The sequence below is a fragment of the Schistocerca nitens genome, chromosome 2, assembly GCF_023898315.1.
Source record: "Schistocerca nitens isolate TAMUIC-IGC-003100 chromosome 2, iqSchNite1.1, whole genome shotgun sequence".
Classification (NCBI taxonomy): domain Eukaryota; kingdom Metazoa; phylum Arthropoda; class Insecta; order Orthoptera; family Acrididae; genus Schistocerca; species Schistocerca nitens.
The window spans coordinates 363135708-363160363 of record NC_064615.1 but is presented as its reverse complement, the minus strand read 5'-3'; the positions used below and the strand labels follow the sequence as shown (position 1 = coordinate 363160363).

The following is a 24656-nucleotide window of genomic DNA, read 5'->3' as shown; positions in this document are numbered from 1 at the left end:
TATGTCATTCATAAACTGACATATAAGGTCCATATGCCTAAAACGTCTCGGGGATGAGTCCTTACCTGGGTTACGGAAAGCGTAAACCAATGGCTCGTGGTCGGTAAATACCACGAGATGGCGACCTTCGATATCGTCTTGGAAATATTTGATAGCAGCGTAAATAGCAAACAGTTCCCGGTCGAAGGTCGACCATTTACGTTGGGAAGCGGTCAGTTTGTGGGAGAAAAATCTGAGCAGCTGTACAACAGAACCCACGGATTGCTGAAGTACTGCCCCCACTGCTGTATCACTTGCGTCTGTAGTAAGCGAGATGGGAGCATCAGGAATGGGGTGAGCAAGCGTAACAGCTGTCTGTAAGGCTGACTTTAGATTATCAAATGCGCGACGCATATCTGGAGTCCACGTGACCGCCCGAGACCCTGATGTGTTTTTTCCTGCGAGGGCATCCGTCAGTGGGGCTTGTATGTCGGCGGCGCGGGGAATATGTTTACGGTAGTAATTTACCGTTCCAAGGAAGCGGCGGAGACCCTGAAAATCTTTGGGCAAAGGCACCGTACTAATGGCCTCCACCCGTTCAGTTAGGGGGCGGATGCCGTCGCCAGAAACTCTGTGGCCCAGAAAAGTGACACTGGTGCGGCGGAGTTGTGACTTAGTATTGTTCACTGCGATACCGTTTGCTTTTAATAGTTGGAGCACTGTATTTAAATGTTGTTCATGTTCCTCGAGGGAGGAAGAAAAAATTAACAAGTCGTCCAGGTACGCATATGCAAAGTCCAGTTTTCCAACCAGCGAGTCGATGAACCGTTGCCACGTCTGTGCAGCATTTTTAAGGCCGAATGGCATAAACAAATACTCGAACAACCCGAACGGGGTGATGATAGCGGTCTTTTCAACGTCCTCAGGTGCCATTGGCAGTTGGTGGTACGCCTTATGACAATCGACTACACTGAAAATTTGTGCCCCATGCAGCTGGGAAGCAAAGTCTTGAATATTTGGGACGGGATAATTATCTAAAATTGTTCTGGCGTTAAGCGCCCGATAGTCACCGCAGAGGCGGAAAGTGTCATCTTTCTTAGGCACCAAATGAATGGGTGACGACCAACAACTAGAAGAAGGGCGGATAGTCTTATTATCTAAAAGTTCCTGAACAATAGCTTTAGCGTGTTTAAGTTTTTCCGGATTTAAACGCCTAGCCTTTGCATGTACCGGTGGGCCTTCTGTGGTATTTATTCTGTGGACAGTACCGTTATTGATCGCAAACACCGATGGGGAAGCTGGACCAGCACCCGTTGCACTGTGACTAACCTGTAATGCACACGTGTGTGTGTGTCCATGGCCGGAAGTTCAGCAGCGGTGGTGGTGATCCACTGGTAGTCCTTGTCGAAGAGCTCGGTGGGGTACCTGGTAGCGTCGCGGGTACAGCTTCCATCCGGCAGTAGAAATGTCACGCGGCGTCGGCTGCCGGTGCGAGGAAGTGGTGCGGGGGTTGGGGGCGTGGCCGTGTGCGACAGCTGGGCGGTCCGCTTACGCGTGTCCGTGAGCTTGGCTTGCACGGTGGCAATGCGTAACTTTTTACAATTGGTTTTTAACACACTGACAATATACAAACATTCTTGGTCACGTAAACATCCAATGTGTGAATGTCATCTCTGTGGGGAAGAGTTTACTGACCTCAATATCAAACTACTTCATGTATAAATATAAATATTATTTTATGCATGAAGTATTCATGTACTGTACAAAAATCTAGAAAAAGGATTGTCAATAACAATCCTCATATTAGGAACTTGCCACACTTGACTCTGTCGATGAAACTTGAAGCTCATCAGGACAGCACACACCAGCATACCCATTAATAGAGCAGAAGTATGGAGTGTTGTAATATAATGTCAAATTGGATGCAAATACATCAAGTGCACAGTATTTCAAATAACGGCAGTGGCTAGATATCTCAGGATCATGTCCAACACATACTTCATGTTCCAAGTTTGCCTCTGTGACTGCAAGCTTGTATGTCTCCATGCTGCCTGAAATGTTTGGTAGATTGATAGTGTCATTGCCAACTTTGACACTTTTGAGCCACATCAAGTCTTCCTGTGGGATGATGTGTGGTGCAACTGTACTTTTATGAGTAGTAGTCGACATTGCTGCCATTGTTGTTGATGGTTGTGGTGGAGGTGGGGGTCCACGAACTGTTGTAGAATAGTATGGTCTGTTAACTTGTGTTGGCCGGATACCTAATGCGGGAGCCCCAGCAAATGCATATGATGGAGGCCCTGGAAGTCCTGCAGCACCAGGAACCCCTGCTTGCCCAAAACGATCGGGTGCAAAAGCACTTAACATAAGAGCTGGGCTAGCAAAGTTTGAGCTTCCACTGGATGATGAAACAGGCTGCACACTTTCCGACACATTGGATGTCTGATTTGGTTTCACTACTACCAGAGATGTCAGTTTAGTGACGAATGAATACTGCAGTGACAGTTTGAGTGCCTTGGCCTTGGCTGCTGCTGTGGCATTGTCCAACTTCTTGTCATCATGGTCTGGTGCCTGCCATGGGTATACAGGTGTCTCATCCAGGGCCCCAGCCACAGCAACCTTCTCAAGCAGCTGTTGCACTGTTAGGAAAGCCCATAGACGTTCCAGAGAAGGGGCATGCCTCTTTGATCCTGGTGAATCATCAGGGCGAGGCTCAGGAACTAGCCACAGAGGGCGTAGCTTATGAAAGTGTGCCTCTCCTGCTGCTCCATCTCCTGAGACAGATACTTCAGTCAACTGTTTTTCATCATTTGCGGAAGACAGGCGCCCTGCCACCACCAATTCTGACCCTCTAAATAATGCAGGGAAGTGATCACGAGTTGTTGAGTTCTCCTCTATCTGTCCCTTGGGGTAGGTGAAGGTGACGTTGGCTAGCAGCGGCGAAGCGATCTGCTTGTAGAAATGCTTGAGCTGGAGTGCAGCATCGGCTGCCTCGTAGATCTTCCTGGCAAAGCCAGCGTTGCGCAGCGAGAGCCTCCTGAGGAAGGGCAGGTCGGCGTCGTCGCCGAAAGCTAGAGAAAAGATGGCGGCAGACGGGTGTTCGTTGCGCTCACTGACCGCCGCGAAGATCTTGCTGGGCCGAAACTCTCCCACTGTGGGCTCTCCATCTGTCAGGAAGACTACCAGTGGCTCGGGCCGCACGCCTTCCAGCGTCACATTCTCCAGACCGTCGTGCGTCACTTCTAGAGCTGTCTTCAGCGCGCCATCGATGTTGGTACCTCCTCCAGCGATCATCTTTGAGACAATGTCTTTGGCCTTGGCGATGTACTCCTTGGTCGCTGGGAAGGCAGGCGTAGGTCCCGTATTGGGCTGCTTGCCGCTGTCGTCGTACATGATGTACGGCGAGTAGACTGCACTGTCATTGGTCGAGTCCAGGTTCCACACCGTGACGGAGTAGGAGAACTCTATGATGTTGAAGTAGTCTCCCGGCTGCAGCTCGTCCAGTATTGTGGTCATGGCTTCCTTCAGCTGCTCGATCTTGCGGCCCTCCATGGAGCCAGACACATCCAGCACGAAAATAGCATGCTTCCGCAGTGGAGGCAGGTCTTCTGGGGCGAAGAAGTGCACGAAGTATCCCTCGTACACCAGCACCTCGCCGGCCTGCGGGTCGCGGTCTACGTCGTACTGGACGACCAGCTGCCCGCTGAGCCCGTCTTTCCCCGACTGCAGCTGCTGCTCCGGTGTCGGTGCGTAGTGGATGTGAGCGGACTTTGCTGTTGGTCTCTCTACCGTCACCAACGCATTAGGTTTAGCGTCCTCGTCGGGTTCGACTTCGTTGCCGGAGCGCAGTTCTGGTACTCGGAGCGTCGTCACGTTGCTGCTCTCCTGTATGTACACGTCCACCTGCAGGTCCCGCACCACCTGCCCAGGCTGTAGGTTGATGGCGTGATTGTAGGTGCCGAGGCGGCGCGTCAGCAGCTCCTCATACGTCAGGTTGTACATAACCTTGCTGCCCGCCTCCACGTTTACAGACACAGTAAATGTGTTGGAGTCTCGCGCGCTGACAGCAACGTGAGCCGCTGTCTGTCCGCTGGCCACTGCCTGCTGGTATTCCTTCTTCGCTTCCTCCTTCTCCTTCACGTAAGCTTCGTACACCTTGCCGTCAGACTCAATGAGGAATCCAGAAATGAAAGCGGTCTCTGGGAGCACGACGCTGAAGAAGACCTCCTGGGCTTTGCTGGCTGGGTTGGCCAGCCTGCTGCTGAATACTGTCCGGGCGTACCGGTAGTCGATGCGCGACTCCACATGCAGACTGTACATCTCCGGTTTGGGCAGCGGCTTCTCGACTTCCGTCGTCTCCGGAAGCGGGGGTGGCGTCGGGCCATCGGTAGCGGCGACGGCGATGAGGGTGGCGGGCGGCGGGGGCGTCGTGGTGGTGGAGGCGGTGGTGGCGGGCGGCGTCGTGGTCGACTCCTGGTCGGCGGCGGTCGAGGCCGCGAGCGCGACCAGCACGATCGAGAACAGCTGTGGCGCGCGACTGAGCATGACGGCGAGTTCGTCATGGAGGTGACACAGTAAGCATAGGAACTTCGAATTGTCGTCGGCGACGCCGTGTAGCTGCAGGACGTGGTCGACCAAGGCAAACCATGTGCGTGGGTGATCCTTGCGAAGGGGTGGTAGCTTCGGCCAACGGGTGGGAAAGTCTTGACGTAAATGTTTATCAGAAACTGTCTCTCCCTGTCCATAGTTCTGCAACGTAATTGTCTCGGGTGCAGTAGCGGCGCGCCAGCTTCCGCCACTGTCATTGGCACGCGGCACGGTAGGCGCGGCTGGCTCGACCTTGGTCGAGAAATCAACGAATCGGGCGGTCGACGGAGTAACGCCGACGGGCGTAGAATGGACCGGCGCGGTAGAATCGACCGATGTGCGGCGAACGACGGAATACAGTTTCCGGGCCCCTCCCCTACAGGTGCATTAAAATAGTTAAAATCACCTAATGTTTGTGGAACACACGCGGCAGGGACGGCGTGTGCCGTCGGAAACACTCGTAAAGCGGACGCTGGTGGTGTAGGGGGGGTTGGTGCAAAATCCGGAGTTCCGGCAGAAATATGAACTCTCCTGTCTTGAGCGTCCGGCTCGATTTGTACCGTCACTGATTCGGGTGGAAAATTCACTCTTGCACTTGGGAAACCTGTAAACATAGTCACTGGGGTTTGAGCACATTGTGTCGGCTGTTGAGCACTCGGAACACGTGGCTGTGGAATTGTATAAACACTGTCCTGTTGAGTACAGCTAGTAGAACTATTGCGGACGCCCGGTGGATAATTGTAAAACCATGCCGAAGCGTCCGTTGGAACACTTAGTTGGCACGTGGTCGGTGTAGCAGGCGGCAAGCGCTCCATTGTGTACTGTTCGACGGTATAAGATTTCGATGTAGCACTCGCGAACAAAATTCGGGGTCACCAGTATGGTGGTAGCGTCGTAGGGTTACCGATTCCAATGATGCACGCTACACCACATGTAATAAACACTGTTTTTATTTCTCGTAAGCACACATATACAGATGTTTACACTCTGAATTCTCGGTACACGTCCGTACACTTTCGCGCGCGACCACAGACCAGGCAAAGAGCTTGCCAAAAACAAAGATATTAACCGCGACTTGGTCGATAGTCGCCACAAATACATGTAACCAAAAGAGAGAGTTATGTAAACTTCATGATATGTGAGACCAAGCTTTATATAAATAATAGATTATACACAGGAAATAGTTTGCGAGTGTGATGTGGCAGCTATTGAACTAAAACTCAATTATTCTAAATGCAATGCCTACATCAAGGAATACAATAATATTCTAAAATCTTGGGAGAGCGGCATTTCTGCAGATGATATCTGCATGCCAGCTGTTGGTTATTTTGCCAGTGCAGACAACATTTCCGTTTCTGAGTGTTATTTCTTTTATAACTATGTTTGTGGACACTGATTTATTCCTTAGTGAAATCTATTTTCGGATCCAACGTTTGGATTTCGTCTTCTTTGTATTTAACTCTTGTCACAGTTCTAAAGCCTGTATTACACAACACACCTAACATATGCCATTGTGCATCAGCACCCCAAGCGTATAAGTCTGGAATGGCCAACTGGCTGCACCAGCACTCCAAGGGAACATATTCGCAACTGCAAGCTTATTTACGTCAGTTATGTCATTGAATGGGAAAGTTGATATTTTTGTACAGTTGCTGTTTATTGATACAGAAACTTCTGAGAGATCTAACTTCGTATTTATTAAGCACGTACTGCTATTTTGAGCAGCTATAAAGAAATTAAGCTATGACTATACAGAGTTATGGAAAACATGTTGTTTTATGTCACGCTGGTTACCTGTGTTAAAATTTCACAGCATTTTAGACATGGATGACACAGTTATATATACAGCATTTGCCACGACAATGACTGCCTAAGGCTGCGGTCTCACTGGCGCCGATATCGGTGGATTTCGCCAACGACCGACATCGGCCAAAAATCGCCGATTGTATCAAATCAGTATGCCATTACGTGCGCAGTTACAATGCAACCGACCTCATAGTATGAACGTACATATTTCGTACGACAACAGGTGAAATTCAAACCAGTTTCTTTTTTTCAGTCATAATGACCGACACGACATGAAACATGAACTGTGAGAAACTGATATGTTTAGTCAATGGCTGAGTTTGTGGCATCCTGAGCATAAAAGATATAATTGGAGAACAGTCAGAAATCTATGGACTGAAATCGCAGGTTTATTACAAACCGCAAGTGGGCAAAATACTGTATTTATCAGAAATTTTAGGTATGGGTTAAAACTTGTAAAAATAATTTGATCAAGTGACGAGGATGGCTTATCTTTTGCTTGCAGTTACAGCAGTGGATATTTTTGGGTTGTGGTAGGTGGAAATCAGCTGTCTACAAGTTATTGTTACTGCTAACTGGCATTGTTTTATGGCAGTAGGGTGGCGATTCAGTTACATGAAGTAGTTTGCAAATGTGGTGTATGTGTGTGTTTCTACTTTTAAGTGCTGTAGATTTTCAGAGTATCTTACACTAAACTTTATGTTTGTCTTTCCCATGTATACTATATGACAGTCATTGAAGGTTGATTGACGTGCAGGCCTTCATAACGTTGGTAAATAAATTCAGCAAACAAATTTCTAGTAGGCCCCTACTTGTAAGGTGTGATTCGAAATCTGTTAAAAATCCACTTCTCACATTAAAGATGCAGTTATGGTACAAGTGTAAGTAGGCTGTATAGGTCTTTTTATTGGTAACGCCACGTAGTGCTCTGTAAGAAAATCACTGGCTGTGCTGTGTGCAGTCTGTGGCTAGTTCGCATTGTTGTCTGCCATTGTAATGTTGGGCACTACTTCAAGACTGCATGGAAACCCACTACTTCCATGTGCATTTTCTTTTACTGCTCAGACTTTGAGAAAAACACTGCTATTTTACTGTGATGAATGATCAGAACCGTCTTTATGAACTGTGAGAAAATTTTAGCTTTTGACCAACATTGTATCAATAAGTGTGTGCATTTGATTTCTTTGTTATTGTAATTGTGAAAAAATTTTAACAAATATGTATTGGCCAGTGCCCAAAACAATTTGTAAAATTTTTTGTGGGGAGCATGGGGGCTATGTAAGTAGGCTGTGTTGGTTTTTTTATTGGTAACGCCACGTAGCGCTCTGTATGAAAATCACTGGCTGTGCTGTGTGCAGTCTGTGGCTAGTTTGCATTGTTGTCTGCCATTGTAGTGTTGGGCAGTTGGCTGTTAACAGCGCGTAGCGTTGCGCAGTTGGAGGTGAGCCGCCAGCAGTGGTGGATGTGGGGAGAGAGATGGCGGAATTTTTAGAGCGGATGATCTGGACGTGTGTCCATCAGAGACAGTACGTTTGTAAGACTGGATGTCATGAACTGCTATATATATTATGACTTTTGAACACTATTAAGGTAAATACATTGTTTGTTCTCTATCAAAATCTTTCATTTGCTAACTATGCCTATTGGTAGTTAGTGCCTTCAGTAGTTTGATTCTTTTATTTAGCTGACAGTAGTGGCGCTCGCTGTATTGCAGTAGTTCGAGTAACGAAGATTTTTGTGAGGTAAGTGATTTGTGAAAGGTATAGGTTAATGTTAGTCAGGGCCATTCTTTCGGGATTATTGAAAGTCAGATTGCGTTGCGCTAAAAATATCGTGTGTCAGTTTAAGCACAGTCATGTACAATTTTTCTAAGGGACGTTTCACAAGTAAAACCAGAAGTGACACTTTGATATTTGACATCTGTGGATTACATCGTTCTAATAATTAGGCCTAACCACGTTTTGAAAAGTAAAGTTTCAAAGATTTTGTGTGATACAGTATATTAGATGTTACTTACGATGCTCTAAATTCTAATTTAAAATCTAATGTTTTCACTCTAGCTTCTCAAATATCTTACTACGATATTTTTAATATATTCTATATCGAATTTTGGAATAATGCACTGTTCTTTATTAAGGCAACAATCAGTCTGAAATAATACTGCCCCCATGATAGGGTGATTTGATTTCTCAAATCCACTGGGTAAGTGTTTAGAGAGCAGTGAAGTGTACTATAATCTGATTATCTGAATATTTTGCCAGTACTGTATTAATTCTCATGGTCTTTAGAATAACGTGAGCTGTTATGGAACCACAAACCTACCTTTCCTTAATTAGACAGTACTTGCTCCCGTCATCATCATAATCATCATCATCATTTAAGACTGATTATGCGTTTCAGCGTTCAGTCTGGAGCATAGTCCCCCTTATAAAATTCCTCCATGATCCCCTAGTCAGTGCTAACATTGGTGCCTCTTCTGATGTTAAGGCTATTGCTTCAAAATCATTCTTAACCGATCCAGGTACCTTCTCCTTGGTCTACCCCGACTCCTCCTACGCTCTACTGCTGAACCCATGAGTCTCTTGGGTAACCTTGCTTCTTCCATGCGTGTAACATGACCCCACCATCTAAGCCTGTTCGCCCTGACTGCTACATCTATAGAGTTCATTCCCAGTTTTTCTTCGATTTCCTCATTGTGGACACCCTCCTGCCATTGTTCCCATCTACTAGTGCCTGCAATCATCCTAGCTACTTTCATATCCGTAACCTCAACCTTATTGATAAGGTAACCTGAATCCACCCAGCTTTCGCTTCCATACAACAAAGTTGGTCGAAAGATTGAATGGGGCACACATAACTTAGTCTTGGTACTGACTTCCTTCTTGCAGAAGAGAGTAGATCGTAGCTGAGTGCTCACTGCATTAGCTTTGCTACACCTCGCTTACAGATCTTTCACTATGTTGCCATACTGTGAGAATATGCATCCTAAGTACTTGAAACCATCCACCTGTTCTAACTTGGTTCCTCCTATTTGGCACTATCCTATCCGTTTATATCTCTTTCCCACAGACATTTCTTCCGTTTTGGAGATGCTAATCTTCATACCATAGTCCTTACATTTCTGATCTAGCTCTGAAATATTACTTTGCAAACTTTCAATCGAATCTGCCATCACAACTAAGTCATCCGCATATGCAAGACTGCTTATTTTGTGTTCGCATATCTTAATCTCACCCAGCCAGTATATTGTTTTCAACATATGATCCATAAATAATATGGACAACAGTGGAGACAAGTTTCAGCCTTGTCTTACCCCTGAAAGTACTCTGAACCATGAACTCAATTTACCGTCAACTCTAACTGCTGCCTGACTATCTATGTAAAGACCTTTAATTGCTTGCAAAAGTTTGCCTCCTATTCCATAATCTCGTAGAACAGACAATAACTTCCTCCTAGGAACCCGGTCATATGCCTTTTCTAGATCTATAAAGCATAGATACAATTCCCTGTTCCACTCGTAACACTTCTCCATTATTTGCTGCAAGCTAAAGATTTGGTCCTGACAACCTCTAAGAGGCCTAAACCCACACTGATTTTCAACCAATTTGTCCTCAACTAATACTCGCACTTTCCTTTCAACAATACCTCAGAAGATTTTACCCACAACGCTGATTAAAGAGATACCTCGGTAGTTATTACAATCTTTTCTGTTTCCATGTTTAAAGATTGGTGTGATTACTGCTTTCGTCCAGTCTGATGGAACCTGTCCCGACTCCCACGCCATTTCAGTTATCCTGTGTGGCCATTTAAGACCTGACATTGCACTGTATTTGATGAGTTCCGACTTAATTTCATCCAGCCCAGCCGCTTTATTGCACTGCAATCTATTGACCATTTTCTCCAGTTCCTCAAATGGGATCCTATTTCCATCATTCCTATCCCATTGTACATCTAAATCTGAAACATTACTGATTGTATTTTCACCTACATTGAGCAACTCTTCAAAACGTTCCCTCCATCTGCCCAAGGCATCAACAGGATTCACCAGCAGTTTTCCTGACCTGTCCTAAATACTTGTCATTTCCTTCTTATCTCCCTTTCGAAGACTGCTAATTACACTCCAGAATGGTTTTCCAGCAGCTTGACCCAAAGTCTCCAACCTGTTTCCAAAGTCTTCCCAAGATTTCTTCTTGTATGCTGCAATTATCTGTTTGGCTTTGTTTCTTTCTTCACGATAACTTTCTCTGTCTACCTGAGTTCTAGTATGTAGCCATTTTTGATACGCCTTCTTTTTCCTTTTACAGGCTGCTTTGACTGTGTCATTCCACCAAGCTGTTTGCTTCATCCTACCTTTACACACTACTGTTCCAAGACATTCTTTAGCCACTTCTGGTACTGTGTCCCTGTACCTTGTCCATTCCTTTTCCAATGACTGTAATTGACTACATTCAACTAACTGGTACCTTTCTGAGATCACTGTTATGTACTTGTGCCCGATTTCTTTATCCTGACGTTTCTCCACTCTTATCCTCCTACATATGGACTTGACCTCCTGCACTTTCGGTCTCGCAATACCAATTTCACTGCGGATTAAATAGTGATCAGTGTCATCAAAGAATCCCCTGAATACACGTGTGTCCCTCACAGCCTTCCTGAATTCCTGATTTGTTATTATATCATCAATGACAGATCTGGTTCCCCTGCCTTCCCAAGTATCCCGGTGAATGTTCTTATGTTTAAAAAAGGAGTTTGTGATTACTAAGCCCATACTAGCACAGAAATCCAAGAGTTGTTTCCCATTCCTGTTGGCCTCCATATCCTCTCCAAATTTACCCATAACCTTTTTATACCCTTTTGTTCGATTTCCAATCCTTGCATTAAAATCACCCATGAGCAGAACACTGTCCTTGTCCTTTACTCTAACAACTACATCACTGAGTGTGTCATAAAAACTACCCATCTTATCTTGATCTGTCCCTTCACAATGCAAATATACTGACACAATCCTAATTTTCTTGCTAGACACTGTCAAGTCTATCCATATTAGTCGTTCATTTACATACGTTATTGCAACTATGCTGGGTTCCATTTCTTTCCTGATGTAAAACGCTACACCCTTGCTCCCTTACAAACAAATTTTATCCATGCATCCTATAACAAAAATATGTACATTCACCATGTAAATTAATCATTATGTGCTCATAACCTTATTTCCTGCCGCTGTATCATAATAAACCACCAACATGTTTTGGAGAGATCGTTAGAGAAGTGTATCTCTGAAACTACATATTTTAGTTATGAAGAACATCAAATACAGCCTGTTAACTTCTAAGTGGTGGTCCCTTCTGATGTTAATCGCTGGTGAGAGAAGGCAAGTGTTATCACAAAGTTAATGCGTTTTTAGCTTTTGCGGCATGGTGTGTTACCCATCATCTCGTATATTCGTGAACTTGTCTCGGCCTTCCAGTAATTGAGAACAGAGTGTACAGAATTTGCCACGTTCGTTTTCAGACAGATACAGCTCATTTACATGCATCTTTTAACTGCAAAAGCCGCATTGCAGCACTCATCTCCAATTACAGAGGCATTGTGGTATCCATCACATCCTTGGAGGTTGAAATATAACCTACTTCATACATAAAATAGATTCTAATCTAACATAACCTAACCTCATCGACCCCGTCGGAAACTGATGAATGAGATTGGACACACAGTGACGAAGATGTAGGCCAATGTTATCAGGCGACTTTTGGCGAAGGCGTTTGACGACGGTTATCAGTCCCACTGTGAACACTGTGAACACAGTGTGTCGTGCAATAATGCCAAAACCTGCACTGTAACATTCGTACCCGCTCGTATGATTTCAATTGACGCCATATTGAAAGTTGTGCAAATACGTAGAATTTTTGGCGCCTTGTGTGAAAGGTAGCTCAAGAAGCCACTATAGAAAGCCACATTAGTTGCTTGTATGAACCCGGCTTAAATTTTGACAATAGAGCCATTCAGCAGCACACGGCAGCACTGTCATAGCCCTCATACCACTTGCTCTTTTGTTGCATATGGAAATGAGTTTGAAGAGATATTTTAATGATTACAGTTTGCGCTTAACTTTGTCAAATATTACTACCAAATCGGCGCATATTTTAATATATTTAGAGAACAAGTATTGTGACAGCAATAATCGAGCTTCGATCATCTAGCAGTATACCACCCAGTCTGTGATGTACATCTTTGAGGCGTACGTAGAAGTTGTTTGACGAATGTGTTTTTTCCAGTGCTTTGGCGTGTTTGTTTTGAATTGAAACAAAGCAGACGGTGGGAAGGTGTACAAGAGCTGTAGTTGTTTGGGAAGACGTGTCACACTTCGAGTCAACGTTTTTCTAATTAATAACACAGTATATAAAAATGTTATGTGGCAAATGTTGTCAGTCCACAGTTAGAATATGTGGGGCGTGTGGAATAGCATTGCACAGTTCGAAGAAAACAATTTTCTTGTCGTCACTCAGGAACTTAACAGTAACTAAAATATTAAAAGACGCCAAACCAAGTACAGCAAGTGGTCGCAAAAATCCTCTTTGGCGCAAACATCAGTTCAGCATCCAGAAGGGACCCGGCTTAAAGGATTTTTTGCAAGGAGACCTGCCAAGTGATGCACATAGAGTAGCAATTACGGAACTCCCATACGTTGCCACAGAACATTTCAGTGGACATGGAAGGAAGGGTAAGGTACTCATGTGTAAAGTTCTCCTTTTGGTTGGTGTGTGTGTGTTTTTCTTGCTTGCAGACGAGATGATGTTTCGTAATAAGAAAGCAGGAATGTGCAATCAAGTACCATATTTTTAATAATTTGTAGTTACTGGCAATATCTTATGTGGTTGTATTATTGTTGCCAAGTGTCTACTATTTTTCACATGCTGTACTGACAGGATTCTACATACACTTCAAATCTACATACACTATGTGATAAAAAGTATCCGGACCTGGCTGAAAATGACAAGTTGGGGGTGTCCTCCATCAGTAATGCTGGAATTCAACATGGTGTTGGCCCACCCTTAACCATGACGTCAAGCAGGCTTACCTTCAGTCAGGTGCTGGAAGGTTTCATGGGTAATGGCAGCCCATTCTTCATGGAGTGCTGCACTGGGGAGAGGTATCAATTTTGGTCCCTGAGGCCTGACACGAAGTCGGCATTCCAAAACATCCAAAAGGTGTTCCATAGGATTCAGGTCAGGACTTTGTGCTGGACAGTCGGTTACAGGGATGTTGCTGTTGTGTAACCACTCTGCCACAGGTCGTGCATTTTGACCAGGTGCTCGATCATGTTGAAAGATGAAATCGCCATCCCCGAATTGCTCTTCAACAGCGGGAAGCAAGAAGGAGCTTTAAACATCAATATAGGCCTGTGCTGTGATAGTGCCACGCAAAACACCCCAAGAGGTGCAAGCTCACACGACCACACCATAATGCCACCGCCAGCGAATTTTGCTGTTGGCACTACACATGCTGGGAGACGATGTTCACCGGGTATTCGCCATACCCACACCCTGCCATCGGATCACCACATTGTGTACTGTGATTTGTCACCCCACACAACATTTTTCCGCTGTCCAATCGTCCAATGTTTATGCTCCTTGCACCAAGCAAGGCATCATTTGGCATTTACTGGCGTGATGTGTGGCTTGTGAGCAGCCACTCAACCCTGAAATCCTAGTTTTCTCTCTTCCCACCTAACTGACATAGTACTTGCAGTGGATCCTGATGCAGTTTGGAATTCCTGTGTGATGGTCTGGATAGATGTCTGTCTATTACACATTACGACCCTCTTCAACTGTCTGCAGTCTCTTTGTCAGCAGACGTGGTCGGCCTGTAGGCTTTTTTGCTGTATGTGTCCCTTCATGTTCCACTTCACTACCACATTAGAAACAGTGGACCTAGGGATGTTTAGGAGTGTGGAAATCTCATATACAGACTTAAGACACAAGTGACACCCAATCGCCTGACCACGTTTGAAGTCCATCCATGAGTTCCATGGACTGCTCCATTCTGCTCTCTCACGATGTCTGATGACTACTGAGATCACTGATATGGAGTACCTGGTAGTAGGTGGCAGCAGAATGCACCCAATATGAAAAACATATGTTTTTGAGGGTGTCCCAAATAAACACATTCGTCAAAGTAGTTCATATGTACATCTCAAAGAAGTATATGGGGGGGGGGGGGTGTTAAGAATACCTCTAAGTCTTCCTTTAATACTGCTTCCTGAAATAATGTAAGCAAGGTTTCAAGGGTAATTTTTGTCTATCTTTAAGAATACCAATTCTGGTTTTTCATCATTTCCTTAATACACTCTTATTAGCCAAAAATATGATCTTTTATGCCACCGTTCTTTGCATGCATTCCGTATCCCTTGTTGGTCTTACTTCAGCAATATTCAAAGCTGGGATGCACAAGTGATTTGTAAGCAGTCTTCTTTGTAGACTGACTGCACTTTCCCATTATTTTGCCAATGAACTGAACCCTACCACTGCCTAAGCTATGATTGAGCCTATGTGATCTTTCCATTTGATATTCCTCAAAATTATTACACCTAGGTATTTGTATGAACTGACTGATTCTAACTGTAAATCATTGATATTGTAGTCGTAGAATACTACAATGTTTTATTTTGTGAAGTGCATAATTTTACATTTCTGTACACTTAACAAAAGTTGCAATTTTTTGCACTTTTTTGAAATCTTATCAGGATCTGATTGAAAGTGACAGAGTTCAAAGCATCCCTAAACAACACTGAAGTGCACATAGTAGAAAGCCAGTCAAAACCTGAAGTTGACTGTAGTGAGATCTTAGGGAAAATTTAGGTGTATACCTAAAGGATAGGGAAACAGGAAATGGATTTGTCGCAGTAGACAGAAACTCAAATCCACATAGATACAAATTTAAGCTGCATATGAGATTGTTTTGCCAATACTCAGAATCGAGGGTGGATGATAATTAGAGTTGGCTCATCCTGTGGTCGACCAGATTCTCCTACTGGTGTAACCAAAAATTTAGAGAAAACTTCTGTTCACTTGTACATAAGTTACCTAATGGTACTGTAATCACTGGAAGAGACTTTAATCATCTAACAATCAGTTGGGATAATTTTGGTTTTGATAGTGATTGGGATAACAAAACATCTCGTGAAATGTTACTACATGCATTCTCTGAAGACTACCTCGAACAGGTAGTTCAGAACCCCATTTATGCTGGAAATATATTAGATCTAATGGCAGCAAACTGGCCTGACCTCTTCTAGGAATTCCACATCAAAACTGGTATCAGTGACTATGAGGCAGTTTTAGCAACAGTGAAACTACTGTTCAGTATTCTTGAAATTCATTTGTTGTAGAACCTTAGAACATATTCTGAGCTCAGGCATAATTAGGTATCTCAAACAGAACTACTTCCTCCATGCCAGCCAGCATGGATTTCGAAAACATATATCCTGTGAAACCCAACTCGCACTTTCCTCACATGGTGAGTAGGTGCAGTATTTCTTGATCTCCAAAAAGCATTTGACTCAGTACCATATCTACACCTTTATCAAAAGTAATAACACATGGGGTATCAAGTGACACATGTGACTGAATTTTGATTTTCTTGGTAGAAAGGCCCAGCATGTTATCTCAATGGAGAATTATTGATAGATGTAGAACTAATTTTGGGTGTACCCAAGGGAAGTGTGTTGAATCCCTTGCTGTTCATGTTTTATATTAATGATCTTATGGATGATATTAATAGTAACCTCAGACACTTTGCAGATGATGCAGTTATCAACAATGAAGTACAATCTGAACAAATATTCTGTCAGACCATGATAAAATTTCAAAGTGGTGCTATGGTTGGTAGCTTGCTTTAAATGCTCGAACATGTAAAATTGTGCATTTCAAAATGTAAAAAAAAAAGCATAGTATCATGTCATATAATACTAGTGAGTCACAGTAGAAATGTGTAAACTCATGCAAATATTTGGGTGTAACACTTAGTTGGGACATGAAGTGGAACTATCACATAGGCTCAGTCGTGGTTAAAGCACGTAGCAGACTTCTGTTTATTGGTAGAATATTAGGGTAATGCAATCAATCTGCAAAGGAGACTGCTTACAAATCACTTGTGTGGCTGTATTGTGTGGAATCCATATTAAATAGTACTAACAGGGATATTGAACATATACAGAGAAGAGCAGCACTAATGGTCACAGGTTTGTTTGACCTGAGAACTGAACTGGCAGAATCTTGAAGATAGACAGAAACTATCCCAAGAAAGCCTACTAGAAAAGATTGAAGAACTAGTTTTAAATGATGAATCTAGGAATATACTACAACCTCCCTACATATTGCTCCCGTAGGGATCATTGGGATAAGAGTAGATTAATTACAGCATGCAGAGAAGCATTGAAACAGTTATTTTTCCCACACTCCATATGTAAATGGAATGGGGAAAAGACCATATAACTGATACAATGGGACATACCCTCTACCATGCACTTCACAGTGTATAGATGTATATGTAGAATATTTCAGACAGTACTTCATTATAGATAACTGCACCATCTGCAAAATGTTTGAAGTTGCTATTAAAATTGTCTGCCAGTTCATTCATATACAAAATGAACAATGAGGGTCCTTGGACACTTCTTTGGGTATGCCTGAAGTTACTTGTCTTTCTGCTCAGGACTTTCCACCTGAGATAACATGCTATGCCCTGCCTACAAAGAAAACTTCAACCCACTTACAAATTTTGTTTGGTACTCCATGTACTTGTACATTTATTAATAAGCATTGTTGTTGGACAGATCAGATACTTTTCACAGGTAAAGAAATATTGCATACTCTACTTGGTTTCCTTGATCTGTAGCTTTCCTGATGTCGTGTGAGGAAACTGTAAGTCGTATTCCGCATGGTAATTGTTTTTGAAATCCTTGTTAGTTGGGATGGAGGTGGCCATTCTGTTCAGAATACCACTTTGAGCTCAGAATATTACAGAAGTGTCCGATTGCACCTGTCAGCTTTGCTCCATGACTTTAAAAATATGGTGGAAATGACCACTTCCAGTTACGACAATGACATCATACATACACACACCAACAAATATGAACAAAAATAAAAATGACACAATAATCTCTCACTCCAAAAATAAAATGAAACCAATGAGAAAACCATGGAAAATTGAGTGTTTAGGGCAGGGACAAGTTAAATATATAATGGAAAAAACGCCTCATCATCCCAGGACCACACACACACACACACACACACACACACACACACACACACGACACCTAACATACTCAGCAATATGACCAAACATCTGCAGGAACTATATGACAGACATGAGTGTAATAAACTTAACTGTCATATCCATACCTAATGAAATAGCAATTTAAAGAAAAAAAATAGACTTCTTTCTGCACAACAAACACCAAACTAATCAGACGCTAAACACTTAAACAAAAAACAGTCTTAATTACTCACTGAAAACAATTCCACAACCCACATCACCACATTAACTACCTAAACTCAAAACTACGTTAGCACGATGACAACCAAAACTCAAATGAACCCAATACCACAAGTTAAACTCAGCAAATCCACATCCTCCACCTCCACCAAATACAAGAACATGACATCTACAAACACAACCAACTCAAAAACTCTGTGCCGTAATGACATCGCGCACACCACCATTATGTTTTGGACCAAAGCAGACAGGTGGAATTGTATGCTTCTATCGACCCCAGAATGTGTTCTAAGATTCTGCAACAGATGGACATTAATGAGATTGGATAGTGGTTTTGTGGATAACTCTTGTTACCCTTCTCGTAAACATTTGTGACTTCATGTTTTTCCAGTTGCTGGGCACAACTTTTGTTGAAGGGATCTACAGTATATTATGTTTAAAATGAGAGCTAACTCAATTGCAAAGTCTGTATAGAACCTGGCAAGGATCCCAAAGAGACCTGCAACCATGTTTAACTTCAGCAAGTTCAGCTGTTGCTTAACACCTCACACTATGACATGTATGTCACTAATCTTTATAGTGATGCAAGTAGTAAACTGGTGTAGTACGCGTATTTCTTCATTACTAAAATTGCGTCATACTGGGACTTGAACCTGGGGCCTATGTCTTTCACAGGCAAATACTCTACCAACTGAGCAGGTTAAGCATGACTCACAACCTGCCTAACTTTACTTCTGTGATTATCTCTTCTCCTACCTACCATTCTTCACAGAAGTTCTCCTAGATAACTTATGGGATTAGAACTACTGGAAGAAATTACATAGCAGAGAAATGGCTTAGTCATAGCCTATGGATTGGTTCCATTTTTGGCTAGTTCAGTCCATAGAGTTCATGCCCTCAAAAGCAAAAGACCTTGGTTTGAGTCCCTTCTGGCACACTATTTTAATCTTCTGGGAAGTTTTGAATTACCACACACACTAATTCAGAGAGAAAATTCATTTTTGAAACAGGTCTATTGCATTTAAATCATCAGTGGAGTTTCGCACCATCTGTTCAAGGTAAATTTTACAGAAAGCATGAAGTAGTGGTTCACAAGAATCTTTGTCACATTCACCACTTACAAAACTGTAACTTTCCCAGTTGAATGTTGGATCATTAAAGACTGAGTCTTACCCAGACAATCATGCATATTGCTTCTGTTTCTGTTCCTGTGGACTTGAGTACTTTGTCGACTATGATAAATGGACCACTTCCATTTCCCATTAGCGATTGCTTTCATTATATGCGTAGTTTTGCCCCAAAAATCTCACTGCTGTAAATTTCAGTGTCCATCCAGCTTTCTGTTTGTAGAATTATATGAGCTCCAATATTGTTTTTGAAACAGTATTGAACACTGGGACATTATTGCAAAAGCTTTGGCAGTTGATCTCTAAGACTCATTGTTTCATCAGTGGGCACATTCTCTTTGAATCTATCTCTAATATAAAGGATTCTCCTGCAGCTGCCATTACCTTGAATGGCCAGAGATTGTTTACAGTACAGACACATTTAGTCACTTGAGTAGCAGCCTCTGATGTATACTAGTGCATTTTTCCTCAACCTGGTGTTTGACATTTCTTGTCATATGTTTTCTGAATAAATGCTACAGTCTTTTCATTTTTATTCTATTATTATTCTTATTACAAACTGTTGTGGGTATAGTAAACTGGCATTACACAGTTACAGCGAGCAACTCACAATTATAAGCACGCCACCTTGTGTGGCACACAGTTTTAATTTTGCATTCTCTGTTGTTTAAATGGATATTTTCTGCATTAAAAAATGAAGCATTATCCAGCTGAAGTTTAGCTTCACCACCAAATTTTCTGTATGAGCATGGTCATAGTTGAAGTGCTACAGAGATCTTGGCATTTCTCTATCAACCTGTTGTTGTCCTGTTGCCTTCAGTCCAAGGACTGATTTGCTGCAGCTCTCCATGCTAGTCTGTCCCTGTACCTCTGCATAACTACTGCAACATACAACCATTTGAAACTACTTCTATATTCAGGCTTTGGTATCCTCACACAATTATTTCACTTGCATTACTGAGTTGGAAATTCCCTGATGCCTCAGCCTCTAACAATTATCAATTATATGTCCAGGACTACAGTTTAATATGGAATCTGAGCCTGTGACTAAATTGCATTTTTAAAACAAACACACACACACACACACACACACACACACACACAGGGAGACAGAGAGAGAGAGAGAGAGAGAGAGAGAGAGAGAGTTATTCAAAGTGTGAAAATCACATTATTTCCAGAAAAAAATTGTTAACCGCAGTCCTTGGTGCAGTAGGCATAATTAATGTTGAATGTACCCTCTCTTCAGTACTGGAACCAAATGTTACCATGTTGGCCTTATAAATAAAAATTGGATTCAAATGAATTCATTTCAAAACAAATCTATTTCAAAACTAAAGCCTTTGATGTAAATAGACTCTATTGAGCCTTAATTATTTGGTTTCATTAATATTTGTGTACTTGTGGAAACAGTGCTGTGATTCAATGTCAAGAAAGCATCAGTAGTTTTTTACTTGTAGAGTGCTGGAAATGTTGAATATTTTTGTTTTAAAATATTTTTATATGTTTCCTAGAATGGAAATGAAGTGCCTTATATTCAAACAAAAATGGTGCTGAAATAATATTTCACTGTTACTGATGTTTTTCTTGGAATGAGTTAAATTTTGAATTTTTTTGTTTTTCTTTCAGTATACTTTGATGTCTATGGATGCCAGATGAATGTGAATGACACTGAAATAATTTGGTCAGTTCTAAAGGATGTTGGATTTACAAAAACAGATAGTCTCACAGATGCAGATGTAGTCCTTGTAGTTACGTGTTCCATCCGTGAAGGAGCTGAAACTAAGATCTGGAATAAATTACAATACCTAAAAGGTATTAATAATACAAGAATGAAAACGAAGGAGAAACCACCAATGAAAATAGGAATACTAGGTAACACTACCTTTAGAATTTTTTTAAGTTTTATGGCTGCACTATTAAATCCTAGATTATACAGTTTACATATTTTGTTTTTGCTTCTCTCTCTTGTTTCCAACAATAAAATTTATCACTTACAAAATTTTTTGCTTCAATTTTACACATTTAGTTCATATATTATTCCTAGTGTAAGATGATCAGACTGTTATTATCAATAGTTCAATATACATTGTGCATTTTTTAATAAGAGGCTATCGGTAGTGAACTGCTAATACTAAGATGCTAAATTTTATGACCTACTTTATTATTTTTTATCTTAGGGTGAGTGTCAGAGTTGTCCATTACTGTCTCAAACATCACATAATTAAATGCTCAAGAAACTGAAACTAGGTGTCAGTTGCAAACAGTAAGGAAGAATCTATAATGTGACACCGTCACAAACATTTTTGGTGTGGGAATGAAAAATTTCATTAGAGAACTGATACTGAATGATATAACACAAAGTATAGCATATTGGATTCAAATTTGAGAAGGGGGGGGGGGGTTCAGACATCTACACTCCTGGAAATTGAAATAAGAACACCATGAATTCATTGTCCCAGGAAGGGGAAACTTTATTGACACATTCCTGGGGTCAGATACATCACATGATCACACTGACAGAACCACAGGCACATAGACACAGGCAACAGAGCATGCACAATGTCGGCACTAGTACAGTGTATATCCACCTTTCGCAGCAATGCAGGCTGCTATTCTCCCATGGAGACGATCGTAGAGATGCTGGATGTAGTCCTGTGGAATGGCTTGCCATGCCATTTCCACCGGGCGCCTCAGTTGGACCAGCGTTCGTGCTGGACGTGCAGACCGCGTGAGACGACGCTTCATCCAGTCCCAAACATGCTCAATGGGGGACAGATCCGGAGATCTTGCTGGCCAGGGTAGTTGACTTACACCTTCTAGAGCACGTTGGTGGCACGGGATACATGCGGACGTGCATTGTCCTGTTGGAACAGCAAGTTCCCTTGCCGGTCTAGGAATGGTAGAACGATGGGTTCGATGACGGTTTGGATGTACCGTGCACTATTCAGTGTCCCCTCGACGATCACCAGTGGTGTACAGCCAGTGTAGGAGATTGCTCCCCACACCATGATGCCGGGTGTTGGCCCTGTGTGCCTCGGTCGTATGCAGTCCTGATTGTGGCGCTCACCTGCACGGCGCCAAACATGCATACGACCATCATTGGCACCAAGGCAGAAGCGACTCTCATCGCTGAAGACGACACGTCTCCATTCGTCCCTCCATTCACGCCTGTCGCGACACCACTGGAGGCGGGCTGCACGATGTTGGGGCGTGAGCGGAAGACGGCCTAACGGTGTGCGGGACCGTAACCCAGCTTCATGGAGACGGTTGCGAATGGTCCTCACCGATACCCCAGGAGCAACAGTGTCCCTAATTTGCTGGGAAGTGGCGGTGCGGTCCCCTACGGCACTGCGTAGGATCCTACGGTCTTGGCGTGCATCCGTGCGTTGCTGCGGTCCGGTCCCAGGTCGACGGGCACGTGCACCTTCCGCCGACCACTGGCGACAACATCGATGTACTGTGGAGACCTCACGCCCCACGTGTTGAGCAATTCGGCGGTACGTCCACCCGGCCTCCCGCATGCCCACTATACGCGCTCGCTCAAAGTCCGTCAACTGCACATACGGTTCACGTCCACGCTGTCACGGCATGCTACCAGTGTTAAAGACTGCGATGGAGCTCCGTATGCCACGGCAAACTGGCTGACACTGACGGCGGCGGTGCACAAATGCTGCGCAGCTAGCGCCATTCGACGGCCAACACCGCGGTTCCTGGTGTGTCCGCTGTGCCGTGCGTGTGATCATTGCTTGTACAGCCCTCTCGCAGTGTCTGGAGCAAGTATGGTGGGTCTGACACACCGGTGTCAATGTGTTCTTTTTTCCATTTCCAGGAGTGTATGTGGTCATCCTGATGTCACTTTTTCAGTTCTAGTGAACTGGTTTTCATACCAAGTCCAGGATTTTGAAGAGATGGGACCTGGATAAACTGAAAGAGCCAGAGGTTGTAGAGAGTTCCAGAGACAGCATTAGGGAACAATTGATAAGAACAGGTGAAAGGAACACAATAGACAAAGAATGGATAGCTTTTAGAGATGAAATAGTCAAGGCAGCAGAGGGTCAAGTAGATAAAAAAAGAGGAGAAAATACAAAAATGCAATAAATGAAACAGGTGAAAGGGAATACAAATGTCTAAAAAATATTGACAGGAAATACAAAAAGGCTAAGCAGGAATGGCTAGAGGACAAATGTAAGAGATTAGAAGCATATATCACTAGGTGTAAGATAGATACCACCAACAGGAAAATGAGAGAGACCTTTGGAGAAAAGAGAATCATCTGCATGAATAGCAGGAGCTCAGACGGAAAACCAGTTGTAAGCAAAGAAGGGAAAGCAGAAAGGTGGAAGGAGTAAATAGAACCTGTGTACAAGGGAGATGTACTTGAGGGGAATCTTATGGAATGGAAGAGGACATTGATGAAGATGAGAAGGGAGATATGATACTGCATGAAGAATTTGATGAAGCACTGAAAGACTTAAGTCAAAATAAGGCCCTGGGAGTTGAGAACATTTTGTTAGAGCTACTGGTAGCCATGGGAGAGCCAACCATGACAGAACTCTTCCATCTGGTGCGCAAGATGTATGAGACAGGAGAAATACCCTCAGACTTCAAGAAGAATATAATAATTCCAATTCTAAAGAAAGCAGGTGCTGACAGATGTGAAAATTACTGAACTATCAGTTTAATAAGTCATGGTTGCAAAATACTAACACGAATCCTTTATAGAAAAATGGGAAAACTGCTAGAAACTGATCTCAGGGGAGATCACTTGTGATTCAGGAGAAATGTAGCATTTGTAGATTTAGAGAAAGCTTTTGACAATGTCGACTAAAATACTGTCTTTCAAATTCTAAATGTGGCAGGGGTAAAATACAGCGAGCAAAAGGCTATTTACAATTTGTACAGGAACCAGATGGCAGTTATAAGAATCAAGGGGCATGATAGGGAAGCAGTGGTTGAGAAGGGAGTGAGACAGGGTCATAGCCTATCCCTGATGTTATTCAATCTGTATCTTGAGCAAGCAGTAAAGGAAACAAAAGAAAAATTTGGAGTGGGAATTAAAATGCATGGAGAAGAAAAACAACATTGACATTTTCTGATGACATTGTAATTCTGTCAGAGACAGTAAAGGACTTGGAAGAGGATTTTAATGGAATGGACAGTGTCTTGAAAAGAGGATATAAGATGAACATCAACAAAAGCGAAACAAGGATAACAGAATGTAGTCAAATTAAATCAGGTGATGCTGAGGGAATCACATTAGGAAACAAGACACTTAAAGTAGAAGATGAGTTTTGCTGTTTGGGAAGAAAAATGACTGATGATGGTTGAAATACTCTGGATATAAAATGTAGACTGTCAGTGGCAAGAATATTGTTTATGAAAAAGAGAAATTTGTTAACATAGAGTATAGATTTGTGTCAGAAAGTCCTTTCTGGAAGTATTTATATGGACTGTAGCTAAGTATGGAAGTGAAACATGGACGATGAACAGTTCAGACAGGAAGATAATAGAAGCTTTTGAAATGTGGTGCTACAGAAGTATGCTCAAGATGAGATGGATAGATCACATAACTAATGAGGAGGTACTGAATAGAATTGTGGAGAAGAGAAATTTGCGGGACAACCTGACTAGAAGAGGGGATGGGCTGGTAGGATACATTCT

General features: G+C 42.9%; 2 protein-coding genes across 2 annotated transcripts in view; one reads left to right on the top strand and one right to left on the bottom strand.

Annotated features, from left to right (window-relative positions):
* Positions 1-1575: 1575 nt before the first annotated feature.
* On the bottom strand, positions 1576-4524 carry LOC126236184 (inter alpha-trypsin inhibitor, heavy chain 4-like). Its single transcript, XM_049945284.1, has one exon. The coding sequence runs from the start codon at positions 4522-4524 to the stop codon at positions 1783-1785; it is 2742 nt and encodes a 913-aa protein (XP_049801241.1). The 3' UTR covers positions 1576-1782.
* Positions 4525-12673: 8149 nt separating this feature from the next.
* Positions 12674-24656, top strand: part of LOC126236183 (CDK5RAP1-like protein) — a 130318-nt gene continuing 118335 nt past the window's right edge. Inside the window, exons 1-2 of the mRNA XM_049945283.1 lie at positions 12674-13093; positions 20622-20867. Coding sequence (XP_049801240.1) covers positions 12778-13093; positions 20622-20867 — 562 coding nt within the window. The 5' untranslated portion in view covers positions 12674-12777. The remainder of the gene's footprint in view (positions 13094-20621; positions 20868-24656) is intronic.

Excerpts from the sequence above, each read along its gene's own strand:
- LOC126236184 (XM_049945284.1), bottom strand. The coding sequence starts at position 4,524 with ATGCTCAGTCGCGCGCCACAGCTGTTCTCGATCGTGCTGGTCGCGCTC.